Raw genomic sequence first — 26,376 nt, 5'->3', positions numbered from 1 at the left:
GTGTAGGTATGTATATTTGCGTGTGTGGACGTGTGTATGTACATGTGTATGGGGGGGGGGTTGGGCCATTTCTTTCGTCTGTTTCCTTGCGCTACCTCGCAAACGCGGGAGACAGCGACAAAGTATAAAAAAAAAAAAAAAAAAATATATATATATATATATATATATATATATATATATATATATATATATATATATATATATATATATATCCCTGGGGATAGGGGAGAAAGAATACTTCCCACGTATTCCCTGCGTGTCGTAGAAGGCGACTAAAAGGAGAGGGAGCGGGTGGCTAGAAATCCTCCCCTCTTTTTTTTTTTTTTCTCAAAAAGAAGGAACAGAGAATTGGGCCAGGTGAGGATATTCCCTCTAAGGCCCAGTCCTCTGTTCTTAACGCTACCTCGCAAACACGGGAAATGGCGAATAGTATGAAAAAAAAATGTATATATATATGTGTGTATGTATATATATATATATATATATATATATATATATATATATATATATATATATATATATATATTTCTTTCTTCTTTCAAACTATTCGCCATTTCCCGCATTAGCGAGGTAGCGTTAAGAACAGAGGACTGGGCCTTTGAGGGAATACCCTCACCTGGCCCAATTCTCTGTTCCTTCTTTTGGAAAAAAAAAAAAAAAAAAAAAAACGAGAGGGGAGGATTTCCAGCCCCCCGCTCCCTCCCCTTTTAGTCGCCTTCTACGACACGCAGGGAATACGTGGGAAGTATTCTTAATCCCCTATCCCCAGGGATAATATATATATATATATATATATATATATATATATATATATATATATATATATATATATATATATATATATATATATATAACAATGTTGTATGGTTGCAAGGCGTGGGCTATGGATAGAGTTGTGCACAGGAGGATGGATGTGCTGGAAATGAGATGTTTGAGGACAATGTGTGGTGTGAGGTGGTTTGATCGAGTAAGTAACGTAAGGGTAAGAGAGATGTGTGGAATTAAAAAGAGCGTGGTTGAGAGAGCAGAAGAGGGCGTTTTGAAATGGTTTGGGCACATGGAGAGAATGAGTGAGGAAAGATTGACCAAGAGGATATATGTGTCGGAGGTGGAGGGAGCAAGGAGAAGAGGGAGACCAAATTGGAGGTGGAAAGATGGAGTGAAAAAGATTTTCTGTGATCGGGTCCTGAACATGCAGGAGGGTGAAAGGAGGGCAAGGAATAGAGTGAATTGGAGCGATGTGGTATACCGGGGTTGACGTGCTGTCAGTGGATTGAATCAAGGCATGTGAAGCATCTGGGGTAAACCATGGAAAGCTGTGTAGGTATGTATATTTGCGTGTGGACCTATGTATATACATGTGTATGGGGGAGGGGGTTGGGCCATTTCTTTCGTCTGTTTCCTTGCGCTACCTCGCAAACGCGGGGGACAGCGACAAAGTATAATAAAAAAAAAAAAAAATATATATATATATATATATATATATATATATATATATATATATTATTATTATTTGTTGCTGTTATTATTTGTCGCTGTCTCCCGCGTTTGCGAGGTAGCGCAAGGAAACAGACGAAAGAAATGGCCCAACCCCCCCCATACACATGTATAAACATACGTCCACACACGCAAATATACATACCTACACAGCTTTCCATGGTTTACCCCAGACGCTTCACATGCCCTGCTTCAATCCACTGACAGCACGTCAACCCCGGTATACCACATCGCTCCAATTCACTCTATTCCTTGCCCTCCTTTCACCCTCCTGCATGTTCAGGCCCCGATCACACAAAATCTTTTTCACTCCATCTTTCCACCTCCAATTTGGTCTCCCTCTTCTCCTTGTTCCCTCCACCTCCGTCACATATATCCTCTTGGTCAATCTTTCCTCACTCATCCTCTCCATGTGCCCAAACCACTTCAAAACACCCTCTTCTGCTCTCTCAACCACGCTATTTTTATTTCCACACATCTCTCTTACCCATACGTTACTCACTCGATCAAACCACCTCACACCACACACTGTCCTCAAACATCTCATTTCCAGCACATCCATCCTCCTGCGCACAACTCTATCCATAGCCCATATATATATATATATATATATATATATATATATATATATATATATATATATATATATATATACATACATATATATATATATATATATATTTATTTTATTTTTTTTATTTATTTTGCTTTGTCGCTGTCTCCCGCGTTAGCGAGGTAGCGCAAGGAAACAGACGAAAAAATGGCCCAACCCACCCACACACACATGTATATACATACATGTCCACACACGCACAATATACATACCTATACATCTCAACGTACACATATATATATACACACACAGACATATACATATATACAAATGTACATAATTCATACTGTCTGCCTTTATTTGTTCCCATCGCCACCTCGCCACTCATGGAATAACAACCCCCTCCCCCCTCACGTGTGCGAGGTAGCGCTAGGAAAAACACCAAAGGCCCCATTCGTTCACACTCAGTCTCTAGCTGTCATGTAATAATGTACCGAAACCACAGCTCCCTTTCCACATCCAGGCCCCACACACTTTGCATGGTTTACCCCAGATGCTTCACATGCCCTGGTTCAATCCATTGACAGCACGTTGACCCCGGTATACCACATCGTTCCAATTCACTCTATTCCTTGCACGCCTTTCACCCTCCTGCATGTTCAGGCCCCGATCACTCAAAATCTTTTTCACTCCATCTTTCCACCTCCAGTTTGGTCTCCCACTTCTCCTCGTTCCCTCCACCTCTGACACATATATCCTCTTGGTCAATCTTTCCCCACTCATTCTCTCCATGTGACCAAACCATTTCAAAACACCCTCTTCTGCTCTCTCAACCACACTCTTTTTATTTCCACACATCTCTCTCACCCTTACATTACTTACTCGATCAAACCACCTCACGCCACATATTGTCCTCAAACATCTCATTACCAGCACATCCACCCTCCTGCGCACAACTCTATCCATAGCCCACGCCTCGCAACCATACAACATTATTGGAATCACTATTCCTTCAAACATACCCATTTTTGCTTTCCGAGATAATGTTCTCGACTTCCAAACATTCTTCAAGGCTCCCAGAATTTTCGCCCCCTCCCCCACCCTATGATTCACTTCTGCTTCCATGGTTCTATCCGCTGCCAGATCCACTCCCAGATATCTAAAACACTTCACTTCCTTCAGCTTTTCTCCATTCAAACTTACCTCCCAATTGATTTGACCCTCAACCCTACTGTACCTAATAACCTTGCTCTTATTCACATTTACTCTTAACTTTCTTCTTTCACACACTTTACCAGACTCAGTCACCAGCTTCTGCAGTTTCTTACATGAATCAGCCACCAGCGCTGTATCATCAGCGAACAACAACTGACTCACTTCCCAAGTTCTCTCATCCACAACAGACTGCATACTTGCCCCTCTTCCCAAAACTCTTGCATTCACCTCCCTAACAACCCCATCCATAAACAAATTAAACAACCATGGAGACATCACACACCCCTGCCGCAAACCTACATTCACTGAGAACCAATCACTTTCCTCTCTTCCTACACGTACACATGCCTTACATCCTCGATAAAAACTTTTCATTGCTTCTAACAGCTTGCCTCCCACACCATATATTCTTAATACCTTCCACAGAGCATCTCTATCAACTCTGTCATATGCCTTCTCCTGATCCATAAATGCTACATACAAATCCATTTGCTTTTCTAAGTATTTCTCACATACATTCTTCAAAGCAAACACCTGATCCACACATCCTCTACCACTTCTGAAACCACACTGCTCTTCCCCAATCTGATGCTCTGTACATGCCTTCACCCTCTCAATCAATACCCTCCCATATGATTTACCAGGAATACTCAACAAACTTATACCTCTGTAATTTGAGCACTCACCCTTATCCCCTTTGCCTTTGTACAATGGCACTATGCAAGCATTCCGCCAATCCTCAGGCACCTCACCATGAATCATACATACATTAAATAACCTTACCAACCAGTCATCAATACAGTCACCCCCTTTTTTAATAAATTCCACTGCAATACCATCCAAACCTGCTGCCTTGCCGGCTTTCATCTTCCACAAAGCTTTTACTACCTCTTCTCTGTTTACCAAATCATTTTCCCTAATCCTCTCACTTTGCAAACCACCTTGACCAAAACACCCTATATCTGCCACTCTATCATCAAACACATTGAACAAACCTTCAAAATACTCACTCCATCTCCTTCTCACATCACCACTACTTGTTGTCACCTTCCCATTAGCCCCCTTCACTGAAGTTCCCATTTGCTCCCTTGTCTTACGCACTTTATTTACCTCCTTCCAGAACATATTTTTATTCTCCCTAAGATTTAATGATACTCTCTCACCCCAACTCTCATTTGCCCTCTTTTTCACCTCTTGCACCTTTCTCTTGACCTCTTGCCTCTTTCTTTTATACATCTCCCACTCATTTGCATTTTTTCCATGCAAAAATCATCCGAATGCCTCTCTCTTCTCTTTCACTAATAATCTTACTTCTTCATCCCACCACTCGCTACCTTTTCTAATCCACCCACCTCCCACGCTTCTCATGTCAGAAGCATCTTTTGCGCAAGCCATCACTGCTTCCCTAAATACATCCCATTCCTCCCCCACTCCCCTTACCTCCTTTGTTCTCACCTTTTTCCATTCTGTACTCAGTCTCTCCTGGTACTTCCTCACACAAGTCTCCTTCCCAAGCTCATTTACTCTCACCAATCTCTTCACCCCAACATTCTCTCTTCTTTTCTGAAAACCCCTACAAATCTTCACCTTCGCCTCCACAAGATAATGATCAGACATCCCTCCATTTGCACCTCTCAGCACATTAACATCCAAGAGTCTCTCTTTTGTGCGCCTATCAATTAACACGTAATCCAATAATGCTCTCTGGCCATCTCTCCTACTTACATACGTATACTTATGTATATCTCGCTTTTTAAACCAGGTATTCCCAATCACCAGTCCTTTCTCAGCACAAATTCACAAGCTCTTCACCATTTCCATTTACATCATTGAACACCCTATGTATACCAATTATTCCCTCAACTGCCACATTACTCATCTTTGCATTCTAATCACCCATCACTATAACCCGGTCTTGTGCATCAAAACCACTAACACACTCATTCAGCTGCTCCCAAAACACTTGCCTCTCATGATCTTTCTTCTCATGCCCAGGTGCATATGCACCAATAATCACCCATCTCTCTCCATCAACTTTCAGTTTTACCCATATCAATCTAAAATTTGCTTTCTTACACTCTATCACATACTCCCACAACTCCTGTTTCAGGAGTAGTGCTACTCCTTCCCTTGCTCTTGTCCTCTCACTAACCCCTGACTTTACTCCCAAGACATTCCCAAACCACTCTTCCCCTTTACCCTTGAGCTTCATTTCACTCAGAACCAAAACATCCAGGTTCCTTTCCTCTAACATACTACCTATCTCTCCTTTTTTCTCATCTTGGTTACATCCACACACATTTAGACACCCCAATCTGAGCCTTCGAGGAGGATGAGCACTCCCCACGTGACTCCTTCTTCTGTTTCCCCTTTTAGAAAGTCAAAATACAAGGAGGGGAGGGTTTCTGGCCCCCCGCTCCCGTCCCCTTTAGTCGCCTTCTACGACACGTGAGGAATGCGTAGGAAGTATTCTTTCTCCCCTATATATATATATATTTATTTTATTTATTTTGCTTTGTCGCTGTCCCCCACGTTTGCGAGGTAGCGCAAGGAAACAGACAAAACAAATGGCCTAACCCACCCCCATACACATGTATATACATACGCATCCACACACACAAATATACATACCTCTACATCTCAATGTACACATATATATACACACATAGACATATACATATATACACATGTACATAATTCATACTGTCTGCCTTTATTTATTCCCATCGCCACCTCGCCACACATGGAATAACATCCCCCTCCCCCCTCATGTGTGCGAGGTAGCGCTAGGAAAAGACAACAAAGGCCCCATTCGTTCACACTCAATCTCTAGCTGTCATGTAATATTGCCCGAAACCACAGCTCCCTTTCCACCTCCAGGCCCCACAGAACTTTCCATGATTTACCCCAGATGCTTCACTGGCCCTGATTCAATCCATTGACAGCACGTCGACCCCAGTATACCACATCGATCCAATTCACTCTATTCCTTGCCCGCCTTTCACCCTCCTGCATGTTCAGGCCCCGATCACTCAAAATCTTTTTCACTCCATCTTTCCATCTACAGTTTGGTCTCCCACTTCACCTCGTTAACTCCACATCCGACACATATATCCTCTTGGTCAATCTTTCCTCACTCATTCTCTCCATGTGCCCAAACCATTTCAAAACACCCTCTTCTGCTCTCTCAACCACACTTTTTATTTCCACACATCTCTCTTACCCTTACATTACTTACTCGATCAAACCACCTCACACCACATATTGTCCTCAAACATCTCATTTCCAGCACATCCACCCTCCTGCGCACAACTCTATCCATAGCCCACGCCTTGCAACCATACAACATTGTTGGAACCCCTATTCCTTCAAACATATATATATATATATTTATTTTTTTTTTGGGGGGGGGGCTAGAAACCCTCCCCTCCTTGTATTTTAACTTTCTAAAAGGGGAAACAGAAGAAGGAGTCACACGGGGAGTGCTCCTCCGCCTCGAAGGCTCAGATTGGGGTGTCTAAATGTGTGTGGATGTAACCAAGATGAGAAAAAAGGAAAGATAGGTAGTATGTTTGAGGAAAGGAACCTGGATGTTTTGGCTCTGAGTTAAACGAAGCTCAAGGGTAAAGGGGAAGAGTGGTTTGGGAATGTCTTGGGAGTAAAGTCAAGGGTTAGTGAGAGAACAAGAGCAAGGGAAGGAGTAGCACTACTCCTGAAACAGGAGTTGTGGGAGTATGTGATAGAGTGTAAGAAAGTATAATCTACATTGATATGGGTAAAACTGAAAGTTGATGGAGAGAGATGGGTGATTATTGGTGCATATGCACCTGGGCATGAGAAGGAAGATCATGAGAGGCAAGTGTTTTGGGAGCAGCTGAATGAGTATGTTAGTGGTTTTGATGCACGAGACCGGGTTATAGTGATGGGTGATTTGAATGCAAAGGTGAGTAATGTGGCAGTTGAGGGAATAATTGGTATACATGGGGTGCTCAGTGTTGTAAATGGAAATGGTGAAGAGCTTGTAGATTTGTGTGCTGAGAAAGGACTGGTGATTGGGAATACCTGGTTTAAAAAGCGAGATATACATAAGTATACGTATGTGAGTAGGAGAGATGGCCAGAGAGCGTTATTGGATTACGTGTTAATTGATAGGCGCACAAAAGAGAGACTCTTGGATGTTAATGTGATGAGAGGTGGAACTGGAGGGATGTCTGATCATTATCTTGTGGAGGCGAAGGTGAAGATTTGTAGAGGTTTTCAGAAAAGAAGAGAGAATGTTGGGGTGAAGAGAGTGGTGAGAGTAAGTGAGCTTGGGAAGGAGACTTGTTTGAGGAAGTACCAGGAGAGACTGAGTACAGAATGGAAAAAGGTGAGAACAAAGGAGGTAAGGGGAGTGGGGGAGGAATGGGATGTATTTAGGGAAGCAGTGATGGCTTGTGCAAAAAGATGCTTGTGGCATGAGAAGCGTGGGAGGTGGGTAGATTAGAAAGGGTAGTGAGTGGGGGATGAAGAAGTAAGATTATTAGTGAAAGAGAAGAGAGAGGCATTTGGACGATCTTTGCAGGGAAATTATGCAAATGAGTGGGAGATGTATAAAAGAAAGAGGCAAGAGGTCAAGAGAAAGGTGCAAGAGGTGAAAAAGAGGGAAAATGAGAGTCGGGGTGAGAAAGTATCACTAAATTTTAGGGAGAATAAAATGATGTTTTGGAAGGAGTTAAATAAAGTGCGTAAGACAAGAGAACAAATGAGAACTTCAGTGAAGGGGGCTAATGGGGAGGTGATAACAAGTAGTAGTGATGTGAGAACGAGATGGAGTGAGTATTTTGAAGGTTTGTTCAATGTGTTTGATGATAGAGTGGCAGATATAGGGTGTTTTGGTCGAGGTGGTGTGCAAAGTGAGAAGGTTAGGGAGGATGATTTGGTAAACAGAGAAGAGGTAGTAAAAGCTTTGCGGAAGATGAAAGCCGGCAAGGCAGTGGGTTTGGATGGTATTGCAGTGGAATTTATTAAAAAAGGGGGTGACTGTATTGTTGACTGGTTGGTAAGGTTATTTAATGTATGTATGACTCATGGTGAGGTGCCTGAGGATTGGCGGAATGCTTGCATATTTCCATTGTACAAAGGCAAAGGGGACAAAGGTGAGTGCTCAAATTACAGAGGTATAAGTTTATTGAGTATTCCTGGTAAATTATATGGGAGGGTATTGATTGAGAGGGTGAAGGCATGTACAGAGCCTCAGATTGGGGAAGAGCAGTGTGGTTTCAGAAGTGGTAGAGGATGTGTGGATCAGGTGTTTGCTTTGAGGAACGTATGTGAGAAATATTTAGAAAAGCAAATGGATCGCTATGTAGCATTTATGGATCTGGAGAAGGCATATGATAGAGTTGATAGAGATGCTCTGTGGAAGGTATTAAGAATATATGGTGTGGGAGGCAAGTTGTTAGAAGCAGTGAAAAGTTTTTATTGAGGATGTAAGGCATGTGTACGTGTAGGAAGAGAGGAAAGTGATTGGTTCTCAGTGAATGTAGGTTTGCGGCAGGGGTGTGTGATGTCTCCATGGTTGTTTAATTTGTTTATGGTTGGGGTTGTTAGGGAGGTGAATGCAAGAGTTTTGGAAAGAGGGGCAAGTATGCAGTCTGTTGTGGATGAGAGAGCTTGGGAAGTGAGTCAGTTGTTCGCTGATGATACAGCGCTGGTGGCTGATTCATGTGAGAAACTGCAGAAGCTGGTGACTGAGTTTGGTAAAGTGTGTGAAAGAAGAAAGTTGAGAGTATATGTGAAGAAGAGCAAGGTTTTTAGGTACAGTAGGGTTGAGGGTCAAGTCAATTGGGGGGTAAGTTTGAATGGAGAAAAACTGGAGGAATTGAAGTGTTTTAGATATCTGGGAGTGGATTTGGCAGCGGATGGAACCATGGAAGCGGAAGTGAATCATAGGGTGGGGAAGGGGGCAAAAATTCTGAGAGCCTTGAAGAATGTGTGGAAGTTGAGAACATTATCTCGGAAAGCAAAAATGGGTATGTTTGAAGGAATAGTGGTTCCAACAATGTTGTATGGTTGCGAGGCGTGGGCTATGGATAGAGTTGTGCGCAGGAGGGTGGATGTGCTGGAAATGAGATGTTTGAGGACAATATGTGGTGTGAGGTGGTTTGATCGAGTAAGTAATAATAGGGTAATAGAGATGTGTGGTAATAAAGAGAGCGTGGTTGAGAGAGCAGAAGAGGGTGTTTTGAAATGGTTTGGTCACATGGAGAGAATGAGTTAGGAAAGATTGACCGAGAGAATATATGTGTCATAGGTGGAGTGAACGAGGAGAAGTGGGAGACCAAATAGGAGGTGGAAAGATGGTGTGAAAAAGATTTTAAGTGATCGGGGCCTGAACATGCATGAGGGTGAAAGGCGTGCAAGGAATAGAGTGAATTGAAACGATGTGGTATACTGGGGTCGACGTGCTGTCAATGGATTGAACCAGGGCATGTGAAGTGTCTGGAGTAAACCATGGACAGTTCTGTGGAGCCTGGATGTGGAAAGGGAGGTGTGGTTTCGGTGCATTGTTACATGACAGCTAGAAACTGAGTGTGAACGAATAGGGCCTTTGTTGTCTTTCTAGCGCTACCTCGCAAACATGAAGGGGGAGGGGGTTGTTATTTCATGTGTGGCTGGGTGGCGATGGGAATAAATAAAGGCAAACAGTATGAATTAACTACCTGTGTATATATGTATATGTATGTGTGTGTATATATGTATATATATATATATATATGATAGAGTTGATAGAGATGCTCTGTGGAAGGTATTAAGAATATATGGTGTGGGAGGAAAGTTGTTAGAAGCAGTGAAAAGTTTTTAACGAGGATGTAAGGCATGTGTACGTGTAGGAAGAGAGGAAAGTGATTGGTTCTCAGTGAATGTAGGTTTGCGGCAGGGGTGTGTGATGTCTCCATGGTTGTTTAATTTGTTTATGGATGGGGTTGTTAGGGAGGTAAATGCAAGAGTTTTGGAAAGAGGGGCAAGTATGAAGTCAGTTGGGGATGAGAGAGCTTGGGAAGTGAGTCAGTTGTTGTTCGCTGATGAGACGTGTGGAAATAAAAAGAGCGTGGTTGAGAGAGCAGAAGAGGGTGTTTTGAAGTGGTTTGGGCACATGGAGAGAATGAGTGAGGAAAGATTGACCAAGAGGATATATGTGTCAGAGGTGGAGGGAACGAGGAGAAGAGGGAGACCAAATTGGAGGTGGAAAGATGGAGTGAAAAAGATTTTGTGTGATCGGGGCCTGAACATGCAGGAGGGTGAAAGGAGGGCAAGGAATAGAGTGAATTGGAGCGATGTGGTATACCGGGGTTGACGTGCTGTCAGTGGATTGAATCAAGGCATGTGAAGCGTCTGGGGTAAACCATGGAAAGCTGTGTAGGTATGTATATTTGCGTGTGGACGTATGTATATACATGTGTATGGGGGAGGGGGTTGGGCCATTTCTTTCGTCTGTTTCCTTGCGCTACCTCGCAAACGCGGGGGACAGCGACAAAGTATAATAAAAAAAAAAATAATAATATATATATATGTATACGTTGAGATGTATAGGTATGTATATTTGCGTGTGTGGACGTGTATGTATATATAAGTGTATGTGGGTGGGTTGGGCCATTCTTTCATCTGTTTCCTTGCGCTACCTCGCTAACGCAGGAGACAGCGACAAAGCAAAATAAATGATAAAAAAAGATATATATTGTGTTGAGGGACAAGTCAATTGGGAGGTAAGTTTGAATGGAGAAAAACTGGAGGAAGTGAAGTGTTTTAGATATCTGGGAGTGGATTTAGCAGTGGATGGAACCATGGAAGCGAAAGTGAGTCACGGGGTGGGGGAGGGGCGAATGTTCTGGAAGCGTTGAAGAATGTTTGGAAGGTGAGAACGTTATTTGGGAGAGCAAAAATGGGTATGTTTGAAGGAACAGTGGTTCCAACAATGTTATATGGTTGTGAGGCATGGGCTATAGATAGGGTTGTGCAGAGGAGGGTGGATGTGTTAGAAATGAGATGTTTGAGGACAATATGTAGTGTGAGGTGGTTTGATCAAGTAAGTAATGAAAGGGTAAGAGAGATGTGTTGTAATAAAAAGAGTGTGGTTGAGAGAGCAGAAGAGGGTGTGTTGAGATGGTTTGGTCACATGGAAAGGATGTGTGAGGAAAGATTGACAAAGAGGATGTATGTGTCAGAGGTGGAGGGAACGAGGAGAAGTGGGAGACCAAATTGGGGGTGGAAGGATAGATTGAAAAAGATTTTGAGTGATCGGGGCCTGAACATAGAGGAGGGTGAAAAGTGTGCAAGGAATGGAGTGAATTGGAACGAAGTGGTATACCGGGGGTCAACATGCTGTCAATGGCTTGAACCATGGCACGTGAAGTGTCTGGGGTAAACCATGAAAAGTTTTGTGGGTCCTGGATATGGAAAGGCAGCTGTAGTTTTGGTACATTACACATGATAGCTAGAGATTGAGTGTGAACGAATGTGGCCTTTGTTGTCTTTTACTAGCGCTACCTTGCATGCGCGTGGGGGGAGGGGGGTGTCATTTCATGTGTGGCGGGATGGCGATGGGATGTCTGTGTATGTATATGTATGTATATGTTGAAATGTATACGTATATATATATATATATATATATATATATATGTATATATATATATATATATATATATATATATATATGATTTGGTAAACAGAGAAGAGGTAGTAAAAGCTTTGCGGAAGATGAAAGCCGGCAAGGCAGCAGGTTTGGATGGTATTGCAGTGGAATTTATTAAAAAAGGGGGTGACTGTATTGTTGACTGGTTGGTAAGGTTATTTAATGTATGTATGACTCATGGTGAGGTGCCTGAGGATTGGCGGAATGCGTGCATAGTGCCATTGTACAAAGGCAAAGGGGATAAGAGTGAGTGCTCAAATTACAGAGGTATAAGTTTGTTGAGTATTCCTGGTAAATTATATGGGAGGGTATTGATTGAGAGGGTGAAGGCATGTACAGAGCATCAGATTGGGGAAGAGCAGTGCGGTTTCAGAAGTGGTAGAGGATGTGTGGATCAGGTGTTTGCTTTGAAGAATGTATGTGAGAAATACTTAGAAAAGCAAATGGATTTGTATGTAGCATTTATGGATCTGGAGAAGGCATATGATAGAGTTGATAGAGATGCTCTGTGGAAGGTATTAAGAATATATGGTGTGGGAGGCAAGTTGTTAGAAGCAGTGAAAAGTTTTTATCGAGGATGTAAGGCATGTGTACGTGTAGGAAGAGAGGAAAGTGATTGGTTCTCAGTGAATGTAGGTTTGCGGCAGGGATGTGTGATGTCTCCATGGTTGTTTAATTTGTTTATGGATGGGGTTGTAAGGGAGGTAAATGCAAGAGTCCTGGAAAGAGGGGCAAATATGAAGTCTGTTGGGGATGAGAGAGCTTGGGAAGTGAGTCAGTTGTTGTTCGCTGATGATACAGCGCTGGTGGCTGATTCATGTGAGAAACTGCAGAAGCTGGTGACTGAGTTTGGTAAAGTGTGTGGAAGAAGAAAGTTGAGAGTAAATGTGAGCAAGGTTATTAGGTACAGTAGGGGTGAGGGTCAAGTCAATTGGGAGGTGAGTTTGAATGGAGAAAAACTGGAGGAAGTGAAGTGTTTTAGATATCTGGGAGTGGATCTGTCAGCGGATGGAACCATGGAAGCGGAAGTGGATCATAGGGTGGGGGAGGGGGCGAAAATTTTGGGAGCCTTGAAAAATGTGTGGAAGTCGAGAACATTATCTCGGAAAGCAAAAATGGGTATGTTTGAGGGAATAGTGGTTCCAACAATGTTGTATGGTTGCGAGGCGTGGGCTATGGATAGAGATGTGCGCAGGAGGATGGATGTGCTGGAAATGAGATGTTTGAGGACAATGTGTGGTGTGAGGTGGTTTGATCGAGTAAGTAACGTAAGGGTAAGAGAGATGTGTGGAAATAAAAAGAGCGTGGTTGAGAGAGCAGAAGAGGGTGTTTTGAAATGGTTTGGGCACATGGAGAGAATGAGTGAGGAGAGATTGACCAAGAGGATATATGTGTCGGAGGTGGAGGGAACGAGGAGAAGAGGGAGACCAAATTGGAGGTGGAAAGATGGAGTGAAAAAGATTTTGTGTGATCGGGGCCTGAACATGCAGGAGGGTGAAAGGAGGGCAAGAAATAGAGTGAATTGGAGTCATGTGGTATACAGGGGTTGACGTGCTGTCAGTGGATTGAAGCAAGGCATGTGAAGCGTCTGGGGTAAACCATGGAAAGCTGTGTAGGTATGTATATTTGCGTGTGTGGACGTGTGTATGTATATGTGTATGGGGGGGGGGGGGGCCATTTCTTTCGTCTGTTTCCTTGCGCTACCTCGCAAACGCGGGAGACAGCGACAAAGTATAAAAAAAAAAAAAGAAAAAAAAATATATATATGTGCATGTGTGGGCATTTATGTATATACATGTTTATGTAGGTGGGTTGGGCAATTCTTTCATCTGTTTCCTGGTGCTACCTCGCTAATGCGGGAGTCAGTGACAAAGTATTATAAAAAAAATGAAATGTGTGTGCTTGTGTGTGTTTTCGCACATGGGCTCAGGGATATGATAGTGCTTTTAAGACAAATAAGGAGTTGTATGATAATACAGTTTTAAGACAGGTAAGGAATTGTATGATAATGAGCACTTTCATAGAAGGTGATGAAAAAATAATGATGAAAATGATTGCTTTATATACAAGAAGCATAATAGAATACCACTGCGTTGTATGGTCACCAGTTTGAATGATGGAAATATCAAAATGTAAAGATACAGAAACACATCCTAACAGAAATTGAAAGGCTAAAAGAACTTTAGTTCTGCAGTTTAGCAAAAAGAGAGATACATGATGATACATGCTTGGCAGCACGTTGAAGGCATGAATGATATCTTTTAAACCTGAAAGCATATAAGTGAGGAAGATTCAGTATAATCAAATTTCGGAGTAATTACTGGGAACTTATTAAAAAGGTATCATGTGTTGATATGTAAGTATTTGTAAAGAAATTTGAGAAACTGTTTAATGCATTATCAGGAGAAATTTGAAAATATGCATGGAGTGACTATCAAATCATATAAGAGAAGATTACACTCTTAGCTGAAATCATTCCTTGATGAACCTTGAATTGATTAATACTCTAAAGCAGTGGTTCTTAAAGTGGGGGGTGTACCCCCCAAGGGGGTCACCAGAAAACTCAAATGGGGTTGTGAGCAGTCAGAGAGAAAAGCTCATTCAGGAGCTGAACTTGTCATGTACCCATCTGTTCATCTCCCCCATCCTTACTCCTGTACAAGCAAGAGGAACTGAGCACATCTTGTATCTGTCTGATCATTCGTCCCACTCATATATAAGGGCTTTGCCAGGAATGATGCTAGTCATGTCAACACCTCAGCAGTTTTGTGGTAAGCTTTAGAATTATTTCAGCTGCTATTACGTAAAGAGTAGTGCTGCTTTATTAATTATTTGCATATTTTTTTTGGTATGTATATTTGCGTGTGTGGACGTATGTATATACATGTGTATGGGGGGGGGGGGGGTTGGGCCATTTCTTTCGTCTGTTTCCTTGCGCTACCTCGCAAATGCGGGAGACAGCGACAAAGTATAATAAAAAAAAAAATAATATTTTTTTTCATATGCTGAATATGAAATATTTCATGTTTCATTTGTTTGTTAAATGTGAATTCCAGTCTAGCCTATGATACTTATTAGCAAACCCTTCTTCGTTGTTGATGCTGGACAGACAAAGGTTAATCGCATGTAGTCTTGGAAATCTAAACCTGTGTGACATATTTGAACCGCAAAAGTTCTTAAAATCATGGCATGAGTTATCAGCCATGTGTGTGTGTACATGATTCTCATATATAAAGTCATTTGATATATTGGGGTTTAAGATTGAATTTTTATCTATAGTATTTGAACTCATTATTTGGGGAGTTTGTTTTTGAGGCTTATGATATCATTCATAGGTATCAAATATGCATTACTCAAAATTACAGCTTCATATTTTTCATGAAAATTTTTGTCCGTAAATATTTATATTTGTTATGAAGGGTTTTGAATGTAATTAAATGACAGTAGCAGATAAGGTGCCACATGTTTTACTTTTTTTACTTTCAGAATGCCCAAAGAAATGGCTCAGCAAAGGATGACTAGAAAATAAGCTTGAGTACTTGAAATAGGGTTTCACATCGCTAAGTAAGGGAGATTTTGATGTGCCTGAGTGTGCTGTATGCCTCAAAACCTTGGGCAATGATGCCATGCACCCAACAAGAATGAAACTTCACCTCAGTGGCAACCATCCAGACTTAGTTGACAAGCCATAAGCCTGTTTTACAGCTGAGAGAGAAAGCGTTAAAAGACAAAAGACTGGAAACATCAGGAACATTTTGTCAGTAGTCAGCAAAGATCATAGAGACATCATATGAATTATCACTCATGATAGCTAAAGCATAAAAGTTGCATAGCATTGGTGAAATACTTGTGAAACCATGCATTTTACATGCTGCAAAACTGCTACTTCCAGATGAGAGCTATCAGAAATTGGCTATGTTTCATTATATGATTCCACAGAAAAACAATTGCTGAAATGGCAGAGGACTGAAAGCTCAAGTGGTGGAGAAGGTAAAATCTTCCCCAGACTTTGCAGTACAATGTGAAGAGACCACAGAAGTAGCCCAATGCTCTCAGTTGCTGGTTTACACTATTCCTATGGAAAGGATCTGTGGAGGAGGAAATGTTGTTTTGTTGGTATTTAGAGACCAGAACAACAGCTGATGATATCTTCAATGCTGTTTCTAATTTTTTTCAAGAGCAACATCTTTTTTTTTATTATACTTAGTTGCTGTCTCCTGTGTTAGCGAGGTAGCGCAAGGAAACAGATGAAAGAATGGCCCAACCCACCCACATGTATATACATAAACACCCACACACACTCTTATACATACCTATACATTTAAATGTATACCTGCATATACATACCCAGACATATACATATATACACATGTACATATTCATACTTGCTGCCTTCATCCATTCCCATCGCCACCCCACCCCACCACACATGAGATAGAACCCCTTCCCCCGCATGTGTGTGAGGTAACACTAGGAAAAGACAACCGAGGCCACATTCGTTCACACTCAGTCTCTAGCTGTCATGTGTAATACACTGAAACCGCAGCTCCCTTTCCACTTCCAGGCCCCACAAAACTTTACATGGTTTACCCAGACGCTTCACATGCCCTGGTTCAATCCATTGACAGCACGTCAACCCCGGTATACCACATTGTCCCAATTCACTACTCCTTGCACACCTTTCACCCTCCTGTATGCTGAGGCCCCAATTGCTCAAAATCTTTTTCACTCCATCCTTCCACCTCCAATTTGGTTTCTCTCTTCTCATTCCCTCCACCTCTGACACATATATCCTCTTGGTCAATCTTTCCTCACTCATTCTCTCCATGTGACCAAACCATTTCAGTATGTGACATATCTTGGGAAAATTTAATTGGCATGTGAACAGGTGGAGCTTTATCCATGTTGGGATCGTGCTTTGGTTTCATTAGCAAGGTGAAAGAGAAGAGTCCATCCGCAATTTCCACACACTGCTTCATACTTTGCCAAGCTTCGGCAGGAAAGACTCTACCTTCACAGCTCTGGTTACATTTGAACATCATTATCAAGATCATAAATTTCATGAAGAACAGTGCCTTCAATACATGACTGTTTGCACAGCTTTGTCACGATTTAGCAACAGAGCATAAGACATTGCTTTTTCACACTAACGTATGCTGGCTCTTTAAGGGGAATATGTTGGGCACTTGTATGAACTGTGAGAAGTAAAATTGTTTCTGGAAACAAGGAAAACAGTACCTCACCACCTTTAATTCTGATGGTTAACTTTTCCCTGGCCTACCTGGTAGATTTTTTCAAGTCAAATGACATGAACCTGAAGCTACAAGGAAAAAGATAACTGTGATTGACCACTGTGAAGCATTTAAAACATTCATTGGGAAATTGCAAATATGGAAGTGTTGCATACAGAAGAGTGCAGCATCATTTCCTCATCTGGATGAAGTTGTGAAAGAGAAGAATTTTTCAGTGACAAGCTTGAAACAGAAATTGAGGATCACCTTGAAAGCCTGGATAATGAATTTCATCACTATTTTCCTAACAATAGTGACAGCAGTTTTAAAGATCACCTTGCTAGGAACAGGAACCCCTTTTATGTGGAAGTTGAGGATATTCCTGAAGCTATGCAAGAAGAATTTCTTGAATTTAGATTTAGTTCTGTAGCAGAGGATGATTTTACTTGTCTTGGTCTAGAGAAGTTTTGGGTGAAATATGTCTCACTTTACCAGAAAATAAGCCTGTCAGTCCTAAAGGTCATTGTCCCATTTTCATTTACGTACTATGTGAAGTAGGTTTTTCACCATTTGTTAATATAAAGATTAAGCAAAAAAATAAGTTTCATTGAAACTAGGTGCATTAAGATGATAGAATAAGACTAAAATATAGAAGCAGAAAAACTTTCTTTCATCCAAAAACTCAGACTCCAGCAATGACTTTATTGGTATAAAGATCCGCTGCAGGGATCCCACTTAAGCAATTAAGCACTGTATACTGCTATAAAAGCTACCGATTATTGTTTAATTAAGCTTGAAAGGTTAGAGGGGAGCGCAGTATCCAGGACTATGCTGAGGGGGCGCGAAGCCAAAAATTTAAGAACCACTGCTCTAAAGGAGCAGCAGCTGAGAGAAACAGTGTTATTCAACAAGCATTGAGCTTTCCTGTATGGCAAAATCTTTTGTGTTGTTGCTTGTTGGAAGGTAGGTACTTCTGCATTCCCTCCACTTATGATATGTAGATCCTCTTAGTCAGTGTCCTCACACCTCCCATACATGTCCTTAGAGATTTCATTTCTACAACATCCTCCCCCTCCCTTTCTTTTGCATTAAGGCCCAAGGCTTGCATCCTGTTGTGTTGAATATACCTCCAGACATACCCATCTTTTTTTCTAGACAGACATAAATAGCTCCTCTCACATGCTTCTTAACCCTCACCATATTATTGGTGTTAATTTTTAATAGTATGGCAAGTTACTACTAGCACTGATGTACACATGTAATTTCCTTCCACAAATTGAATTCCACACCGATTTTAGTGTCTCTTAGCTAGCCATGATTAGCACCCTCAGTAAAGGAGGAGTCACTGGATCTGCTTGGAGGCTCCAGTAACCTGCTAGTGACTATGTTGGATCTTCATACACCTCTTAGGACTTAACGTGTCTGTGACAGTCACTACTACAACCCTGCTGCCCATAGTACTTATTGCAATGCTAACACCAACTGTACTTTGAATTGGCCGTTCCAGTAAATAATGTATTTTTCCTAAACTTTTTGACAGTCACTGCTGTAACCCTGCTGCCTGTAGTGTCTGTTGCAGTGCTAACACCAACTGTATTTTGATTTGGCCATTCCAGTAATTAATGTGTTTTTCCTAAACTTGAGAGACTTAAACAGTTAACTCTTACCTTTTGTATACCTGATTATATTAATATTAGACTTTTTCTCTGAAGATTAGCCAGTCCACCAGATAATGTTTTGCACCTAACTTTGGAGTGTTTGCCTTGGTTTAATTCATAATTTTTTTTTTCATTTTATATGGTTGCTAAGCATGGGCTATAGAAAGGGTTGTGCGGAGGAGGAGGGTGGATGTGTTAGAAATGAAATGTTTGAGGACAATATGTGGTATGAGGTGGTTTGATCAAGTACGTAATGAAAGGGTAAGAGAGAGGTGTGGTAATAAAATGAGTGTGGTTGAGAGAGCAGAAGAGGATGTATTGAAATGGATTGGACACATGGAGGGAATGAGTGTGGAAAGATTGACAAAGAGGATATATGTGTCAGAGGTGGAGGGAAGAAGTGGGAGACCAAAGTGGAGGAGGAAGGAAGGAGTGAAAAAGATTTTGAATGATCGGGGCCAGAACATATAGGAGGGTGAAAGGCGCACAAAGAATAGAGTGAATTGGAACGATGTGGTATACCAGGGTGGACGTGCTGTCAGTGGATTGAACGGGGCATGTGAAGTGTCTGGGGTAAACCATAGAAAGTTCCGTGGGGCCTGGATGTGGAAAGGGAGCTGTGGTTTTAGCGCATTACACATGACAGCTAGAGACTTGAGTGTGAATGATTTTGGCCTTTTTTGTTTGTTCCTAGCACTACTTCGCTGGAGGGGGGGTTCTATTTCATGTGTGGGGGGATGGTGGCAGGAATGGATGAAGGCAGCAAGTGTGAATTATGTACATGTGTATATATGCATATGTCTGTGTATGTATATGTATATATATGTTGAAATGTGTATGTATGTATATGTGCAAGTGTTGGAGTTTATGTATATACATGTGTATATGGGTGGGTTGGGCCATTCCTCATCTGTTTCTGTGTGCTACTTGCTAATGTGGGAGATGGAGATTAAGTGTAATAAATAAAAGTATGTGGTGGAAAAATTTGCGATCATTAAGGCAAGTTGAAAGAAGACATTTTTGTTGGTCTGCAAATAAAGGAACTCCTGAAAGACCACAATTTTAGCACTTATCTTGATGACTTGGAGCTGCAGGCCTGGAACTCTTTTGGTTGGCTTTGTGAAAATCTTATGAAACGTAAGATCTACAGATTTTGAAGGCAATGTGAAATGACTTCTGAAATCCAGTGCTGCTATGGGAAGTTTTCATGGAGAATCTTGGAGCAGTGTCTGATGAACAAGGAGATTGCTTTCATTAGGACATCAGTGCAATGGAGCATTGATATCAGGGTTTCTGGAATGAAGGAATACTTGCAGATTACTGCTGAATGTTATAAAGGGATGAACCTGAGTCAGAGCACCATAGGAGGTCCAAAGCTCGGTGTTTTTTGCTTGTGAAGAGTGCCATATAAGGTTGAAAGCTCAGTGTTTATAGCTTGTCCTTTTGGATGGTATCTTTGTGAGTCGTCTGTCTAGGAATAATGAATTTCTGCAATAAAAAGTTTGAACTAGCACAAATCTTATCATTTGACCTTCACCCATGCATCATGTAGCTGCATTTGAACTAAAAAAGTATGTATCCGTAGGAAGAAAATGAGATATGTTGTACTGAAACGGACTAAAAATTTATAATTCCTCGATGAGGAAAAGAAGTTCAGTTTTGTTGACCAGTTATTTGATTAGAAAGTGGTTTTTCAAACTTCATAACTATTTGTATTTTATAACTTGCAAAATGGCATTAGAAAGATTTTTTAGGTATCTTTAAACATCATCTACTTATTTTGATTAATTGTAATGACCCCTGGTTAAGGAAGGTAAGGTAATAGATTGTATCTTGCATTTGGGGAAGCTGTTCATCTGTAACAACTTGTTTTGAATTTTGTCCTCTATGGTGTACCTGCTTTTGCAGATGATGGTCCAAGCTTACCAACAAAAGTCAATGAAGAGTTTCGTCCATTTATGCGACGTTTGCCAGAGTTCAAATTTTGGTACAGTGTAACAAAATCTACATTAATTGCCTTCTTCTGCACTTTCTTTCAGGTCAGACTCGTATTCTTGTTTTTATTGACGTAAAATGAAATGAAGTAGTTGAATTTTTATATTTTTTCTTTTTTGTTGAAATATGTGTCACTTCATGAATTGTTTGTAAACATGTCTAATCTATTTTGTGCAGCTCTTCAACGTCCCTGTATTCTGGCCAATCCTTGTCATGTACTTCATTACCTTATTCTGCATCACCATGAAGAGACAGATAAAGGTAAATTATGTTCAGAAGTTTTGATCTTTTAATATGGAATTTGCAGATGCAAGGGAAACTGATAAGGTATAGGAGGAGAGTTATAGTGTAAATGAATTTGAACAGAATTTGTGTGAGAGGGGTTGCTGGATGTTAAAGATTAAAAAATGAGTGTACAAAATCAGAATGATGGAGGGAGTTGCAAACTCTGTAGATGGATTACTTAAGATGAAATCTGGCAATAAGAGTAGATGAAATGATACATTAGGATGTTTGAGATAAATGGGTTTGAAAATAATAAAAGGTGTAGTGATGCAGAGAGAATGGATGTAGAAGGATGACTTTAATTACATGAATGGGGTGAAGATAAGGAGATGAATAGGAAGAATAAAGGTAAAATAGGATAGAGTTCAGGAAGTGAACAGTTAAGAGCTATAAACATAAGAAAAGATGAGAATTATGAAGGATCCAGGTACTTGAAAGCAAAATAGCAAGTTGAATACAGTTAAGAAGCTTTTGTAAGTTAAAGAGCGAACAGAATAGGTTATAAGTGAATTTGAATTTCTTTGAAATTATGAATTGCAAATGTATTGTTCTGATGTTAATAGCACATACAGGAAAAATTACTAGTGCGAGTTAATATGAGCATAGTTATAATTTTCTTTGTTACCAGGTGGTCAGAAAGAAGGCAAGTTCCTGTTTTATTCATTGCTTTGTAAATGTGTCCTTCTACTTTGCTATTCTAAACATAGTAAACTGTTTTCTTCAAGCAGATACATGGATCTGTACATAACTGTAGATTTTAATGCCATTTTTGTGAAGGTCTGGATTAGAGAGAAGTGGAGGTATGATATAAGGAAGAATGAAGAGGTCTAAAAATGTTGGCAAGGGAGAAGATGAATCAGAATGCAAGGAGTCATATGAAAGAAAGATGATAGAAAATTCAGATGAAATTGCAGAAAGTTTGGGATTTAGTCATGTGAATAACGTATTTAAGGTGTTTAGAGGAGGATTGTTAAAGGTTGTACAATTAATAGTTGGATTAGAGGTTGTGAGTTATAAGAAAAAAGTGGAAATGCATGGTGTATGAATAAGATTAGAAGTGCTGTGGGAGAGAAGGTAAAGGCAAATTGTAGATTGTTTGAATGGAGTGAACCAGTGGAAGTTCAGCATAGGAGTAGGGAAGAAAGATGTATAAGGCTGATAGAGGAAAACAAAAAAAGAGTAGATAAAGATTTGGAAGAAAGTGAAGTGAAAAGTTTGAGAATAAAAATGTACAATTAGGTGAAAAAGGAAAGATGTGGATGTGTGTGGAAATATAAATGTGAGATGTAATAAAGAGGATTTGCTGAATCAAAATGAGGAAGTGAAAGGATGGGAAGCATTTTTTGAAGGATTGATGAATATGGGAGAAGGTCAGGCAGAAGTTGTTACATGCATGATTATGGAGGGTAGAAGGTAAAGGATACAAGTGGAGGGGTCTGTAGCGAGAAGTGAGGTGAAAAGGGCAGTAATGAGATTGAAAGTAGGAAAGTTACCTGGAGTGGATGGGATTATAGCTGAAATGTTAAAGTACAGGGAGATATGTTATTTAGCAAGGAAGCAGATGGTTATGCTTGAGGATTGGGTGAAAGTTGTTCCTTTATTGAAAGGAAAGGTGCTAAGCATGTATGTTGTAATTATAGGGAAATTTGTTAAACATGCTTGGGGGAATTAATTAGATTTACTAGGAAAAGTGTATGCAAGAGTTTTGATTGATAGGGTGATGGAAGTAAGGAGCAAAGGTTTTTTTTTTTTTAGAAAGGTAGGGGATGTGTGTACCAGACTTTTGCAGTGAGAATGACTGTGGAAAAGGATCTAGCAAAACTTAAGAAGTTGTATGCAGCTTTTATGGATCTGGAGAGACTGTATGACAATTGAATAGAATACTTTAAGGGATTTAAGGATATTTAGAAAACAGGGAGAACTGTTGGATGGTGTGAAAGCCTTCAGTAGAGGAACAAATGCATGTGTAAGGGTAGATGGAGAGTTGAGTGAAGGTTTTGGTGTACATGTGGCTGTGATGAAGGGCTGTGTGATCACAGTGAGGCTTTTTGATATATATGTATGGATTTGTATGTAGCATTTATGGATCTGGAGAAGACAAATGATAAGGTTGATAGAGATGCTTTGTGGAAGGTTTTAAGAGTATATGGTGTGGGATGTAAGTTGTTAGAAGCAGTGAAAAGTTTCTACCAAGGATGTAAGGCATGTGTACAAGTAGGAAGAGAGGAAAGTGCTTGGTTCCCAGTGAATGTCAGTTTGCGGTAGGGGTGTGTGATGTCTCCATGGCTGTTTAATTCTTTATGAATGGGGTGGTTAGGGAGGTGAATGTAAGAGTTTTGGAGAGAGGGGCAAGTATATGGTCTTTTGTGGATGAGAGGGCTTGGGAAGTGAGTCAGTTGTTGTTTGCTGATGATACAGCACTGGTGGCTGATTCGGGTGAGAAACTGCAGAAGTTGGTGACTGACTTTGGTAAATTGTGTGACAGAAGAAAGCTGAGAGTAAATGCAAATAAGGGCAAGGTTATTAGGTTCGGTAGGGTTGAGGGACAAGTTAATTAGGAGGTAAGTTTGAATGGAGAAAAACTAGAGGTGAAATGCTTTAGATATCTGGGAGTGGACTTAGCAGCGGATGGAACTATGGAAGCGGAAGTGAGTCACAGGGTGGGGAAGGGGGTGAAGGTTCTGGGAGCGTTGAAGAATGTGTGGAAAGCGAGAACGTTATCGCAGAGAGCAAAAATGGGGATGTTTGAAGGATTAGTGGTTCCAACAATTTTATATGGTTGTGAGGCATGGGCTATGAATAGGATTGTGTGGAGGAGGATGGATGTGTTGGAAATTAAATGTTTGAGGACAATATTTAGTGTGAGGTGGTTTCATCAAGTAGGTAAGGAAAGGGTAAGAGAGATGTGTGGTAATGAAAAGAGTGTGGTTGAGAGAGCAGAAGAGGATGTGTTGAAATGGTTTGGTGACATGGAGAGAATGAGTGAGGAAAGATTGACAAAGAGGATATATGTGTCAGAGTTGGAGGGAAGAAGGAGAAGTGGTAGACCAAATTGGAGGTGGAAGGATGGAGTGAAAATGATCGGGGCCTGAACATACAGGAGGGGTAAAGGCGTGCAACTAATAGAGTGAATTGGAACAATGTGGTTTAACGGGATCAATGTGCTGTCATTAGATTGAACCAGGGCTTGTGAAGTGTCTGGGGTAAACCATGGAAAGGTCTGTGGGGCCTGGTTGTTGAAAGGGAGCTATGGTTTCGGTGCATTACACATGACAGTTAGAGACTGAGTGTGAGCAAGGAAACAGATGAAAGAATGGCTCAACCCACCCACACACTCATGTATATATATACACATGTATATACATACACGTCCACACATGCACATATACATACCTATACATCTCAACGTATACATAGATATACACACACAGACATATACATATGTACACATGTACATAATTTATACTGTCTGTCCTTATTCATTCCCGTCGCCACCCCGCCACACATGAAATAACAACCCCCTCCCCCCGCATGTGCACGAGGTAGCGCTAGGAAAAGACAACAAAGGCCACATTCATTCACACTCAGTCTCTAGCTGTCATGTATAATGCACCAAAACCTCAGCTCCCTTTCCACATCCAGGCCCCACAAAACTTTCCATGGTTTACGCTAGATGCTTCACATGCCCTGGTTCAATCCATTGACAGCATGTTGACCCCAGTATACCATGTCGTTCCAATTCACTTTATTCCTTGCACGCATTTCTCTCTTCTACATGTTCAGGTCCCAATCACTCAAAATCTTTTTCACTCCATCCTTCCACCTCCAATTTGGTCTCCCACTTCTCCTCGTTCCCTCCACCTCTGACACATATATCTGTCAATCTTTCCTCACTCATTCTCTCCATGAGACCAAACCATTTCAAAACACCCTCTTCTGCTCTCTCAGTCACAATCATTTTATTACGACGCATCTCTCTTACCCTCTCATTTACTTACTTGATCAAACCACCTCGCACCACATATTGTCCTCAGACATCTCATTTCCAGCACATCCATCCTCCTCCACACAACTCTATCTATGGCCCATGCCTCGCAACCATATAACATTGTTGGAACCACTATTCCTTCAAACATACCCATTTTTGCTTTCCAAGACAACGTTCTCGACTTCCACACATTTTTCAACGCTCCCAGAACTTTTACTCCCTCCCCCACCCATGATTCACTTCCGCTTCCATGGTTCCATCCGCTGCCAAATCCACTCCCAGATATCTAAAACACTTCATTTCCTCCAGTTTTTCTCCATTCAAACTTACCTCCCAATTGACTTGTCCCTCAACCCTACTGTACCTAATGACCTTGCTCTTATTCACATTTACTCTCAGCTTTCTTCTTTCATACACTTTACCAAACTCAGTCACCAGCTTCTGCAGTTTCTCACCCGAATCAGCCACCAGCGCTGTATCATCAGCAAACAACAACTGACTCACTTCCCAAGCTCTCTCATCCACAACAGACTGCATACTTACCCTCTTTCCAAAACTCTTGCATTCACCTTCCTAACAACCCCATCCATAAACAAATTAAACAACCATCATGCACCCCTGCCACAAACCAACATTCACTGAGAACCAGTCACTTTCCTCTCTTCCTACTCATACACATGCCTTACATCCTCGATAAAAACTTTTCACTGCTTCTAATAACTTGCCTCCCACACCATACATTCTTAATACCTTCCACAGAACATCTCTATCAACTCTATCATATGCCTTCTCCAGATCCATAAATGCTACATACAAATCCATTTGCTTTTCTAAGTATTTCTCAGAGCAAACACCTGATCCACACATCCTCTACCACTTCTGAAACCACACTTCTCTTCCCCAATCTGATGCTCTGTACATACCTTCACCCTCTCAATCAATACCCTCCCATATAATTTCCCAGGAATACTCAACAAACTTATACCTCTGTAATTTGAGCACTCACTCTTATCCCCTTTGCCTTTGTACAATGGCACTATGCAAGCATTCCGCCAATCCTCAGGCACCTCACCATGAGTCACACACACACTGAATAACCTTACCAACCAGTCAACAATACAGTCACCTCCTTTTTTAATAGATTCCACTGCAATACCCTCCAAACCTGCTGCCTTGCCGGCTTTCATCTTCTGCAAAGCTTTTACTACCTCTTCTCTGTTTATGGATCTGGAGAAGGCATATGATAGGGTTGATAGAGATGCTTTGTGGAAGGTGACTGT

At 41.1% G+C, this 26,376-nt stretch overlaps 1 protein-coding gene across 4 annotated transcripts in view; it reads left to right on the top strand.

Moving 5' to 3' along the window:
- Positions 1-26,376, top strand: part of LOC139763695 (protein RER1) — an 83,293-nt gene that overhangs the window by 51,200 nt on the left and 5,717 nt on the right. For all 4 annotated transcript variants that reach the window (XM_071690019.1, XM_071690018.1, XM_071690020.1 and 1 more), the window contains 2 exons: positions 20,737-20,867; positions 21,001-21,084. In XM_071690019.1, the coding sequence (XP_071546120.1) occupies positions 20,737-20,867; positions 21,001-21,084 (215 nt within the window). The remainder of the gene's footprint in view (positions 1-20,736; positions 20,868-21,000; positions 21,085-26,376) is intronic.

The sequence above is a fragment of the Panulirus ornatus genome, chromosome 47, assembly GCF_036320965.1.
Source record: "Panulirus ornatus isolate Po-2019 chromosome 47, ASM3632096v1, whole genome shotgun sequence".
NCBI lineage: Eukaryota > Metazoa > Arthropoda > Malacostraca > Decapoda > Palinuridae > Panulirus > Panulirus ornatus.
The sequence above is the reverse complement of the archived record's forward strand: the minus strand, read 5'-3'. Positions and strand labels throughout refer to the sequence as shown.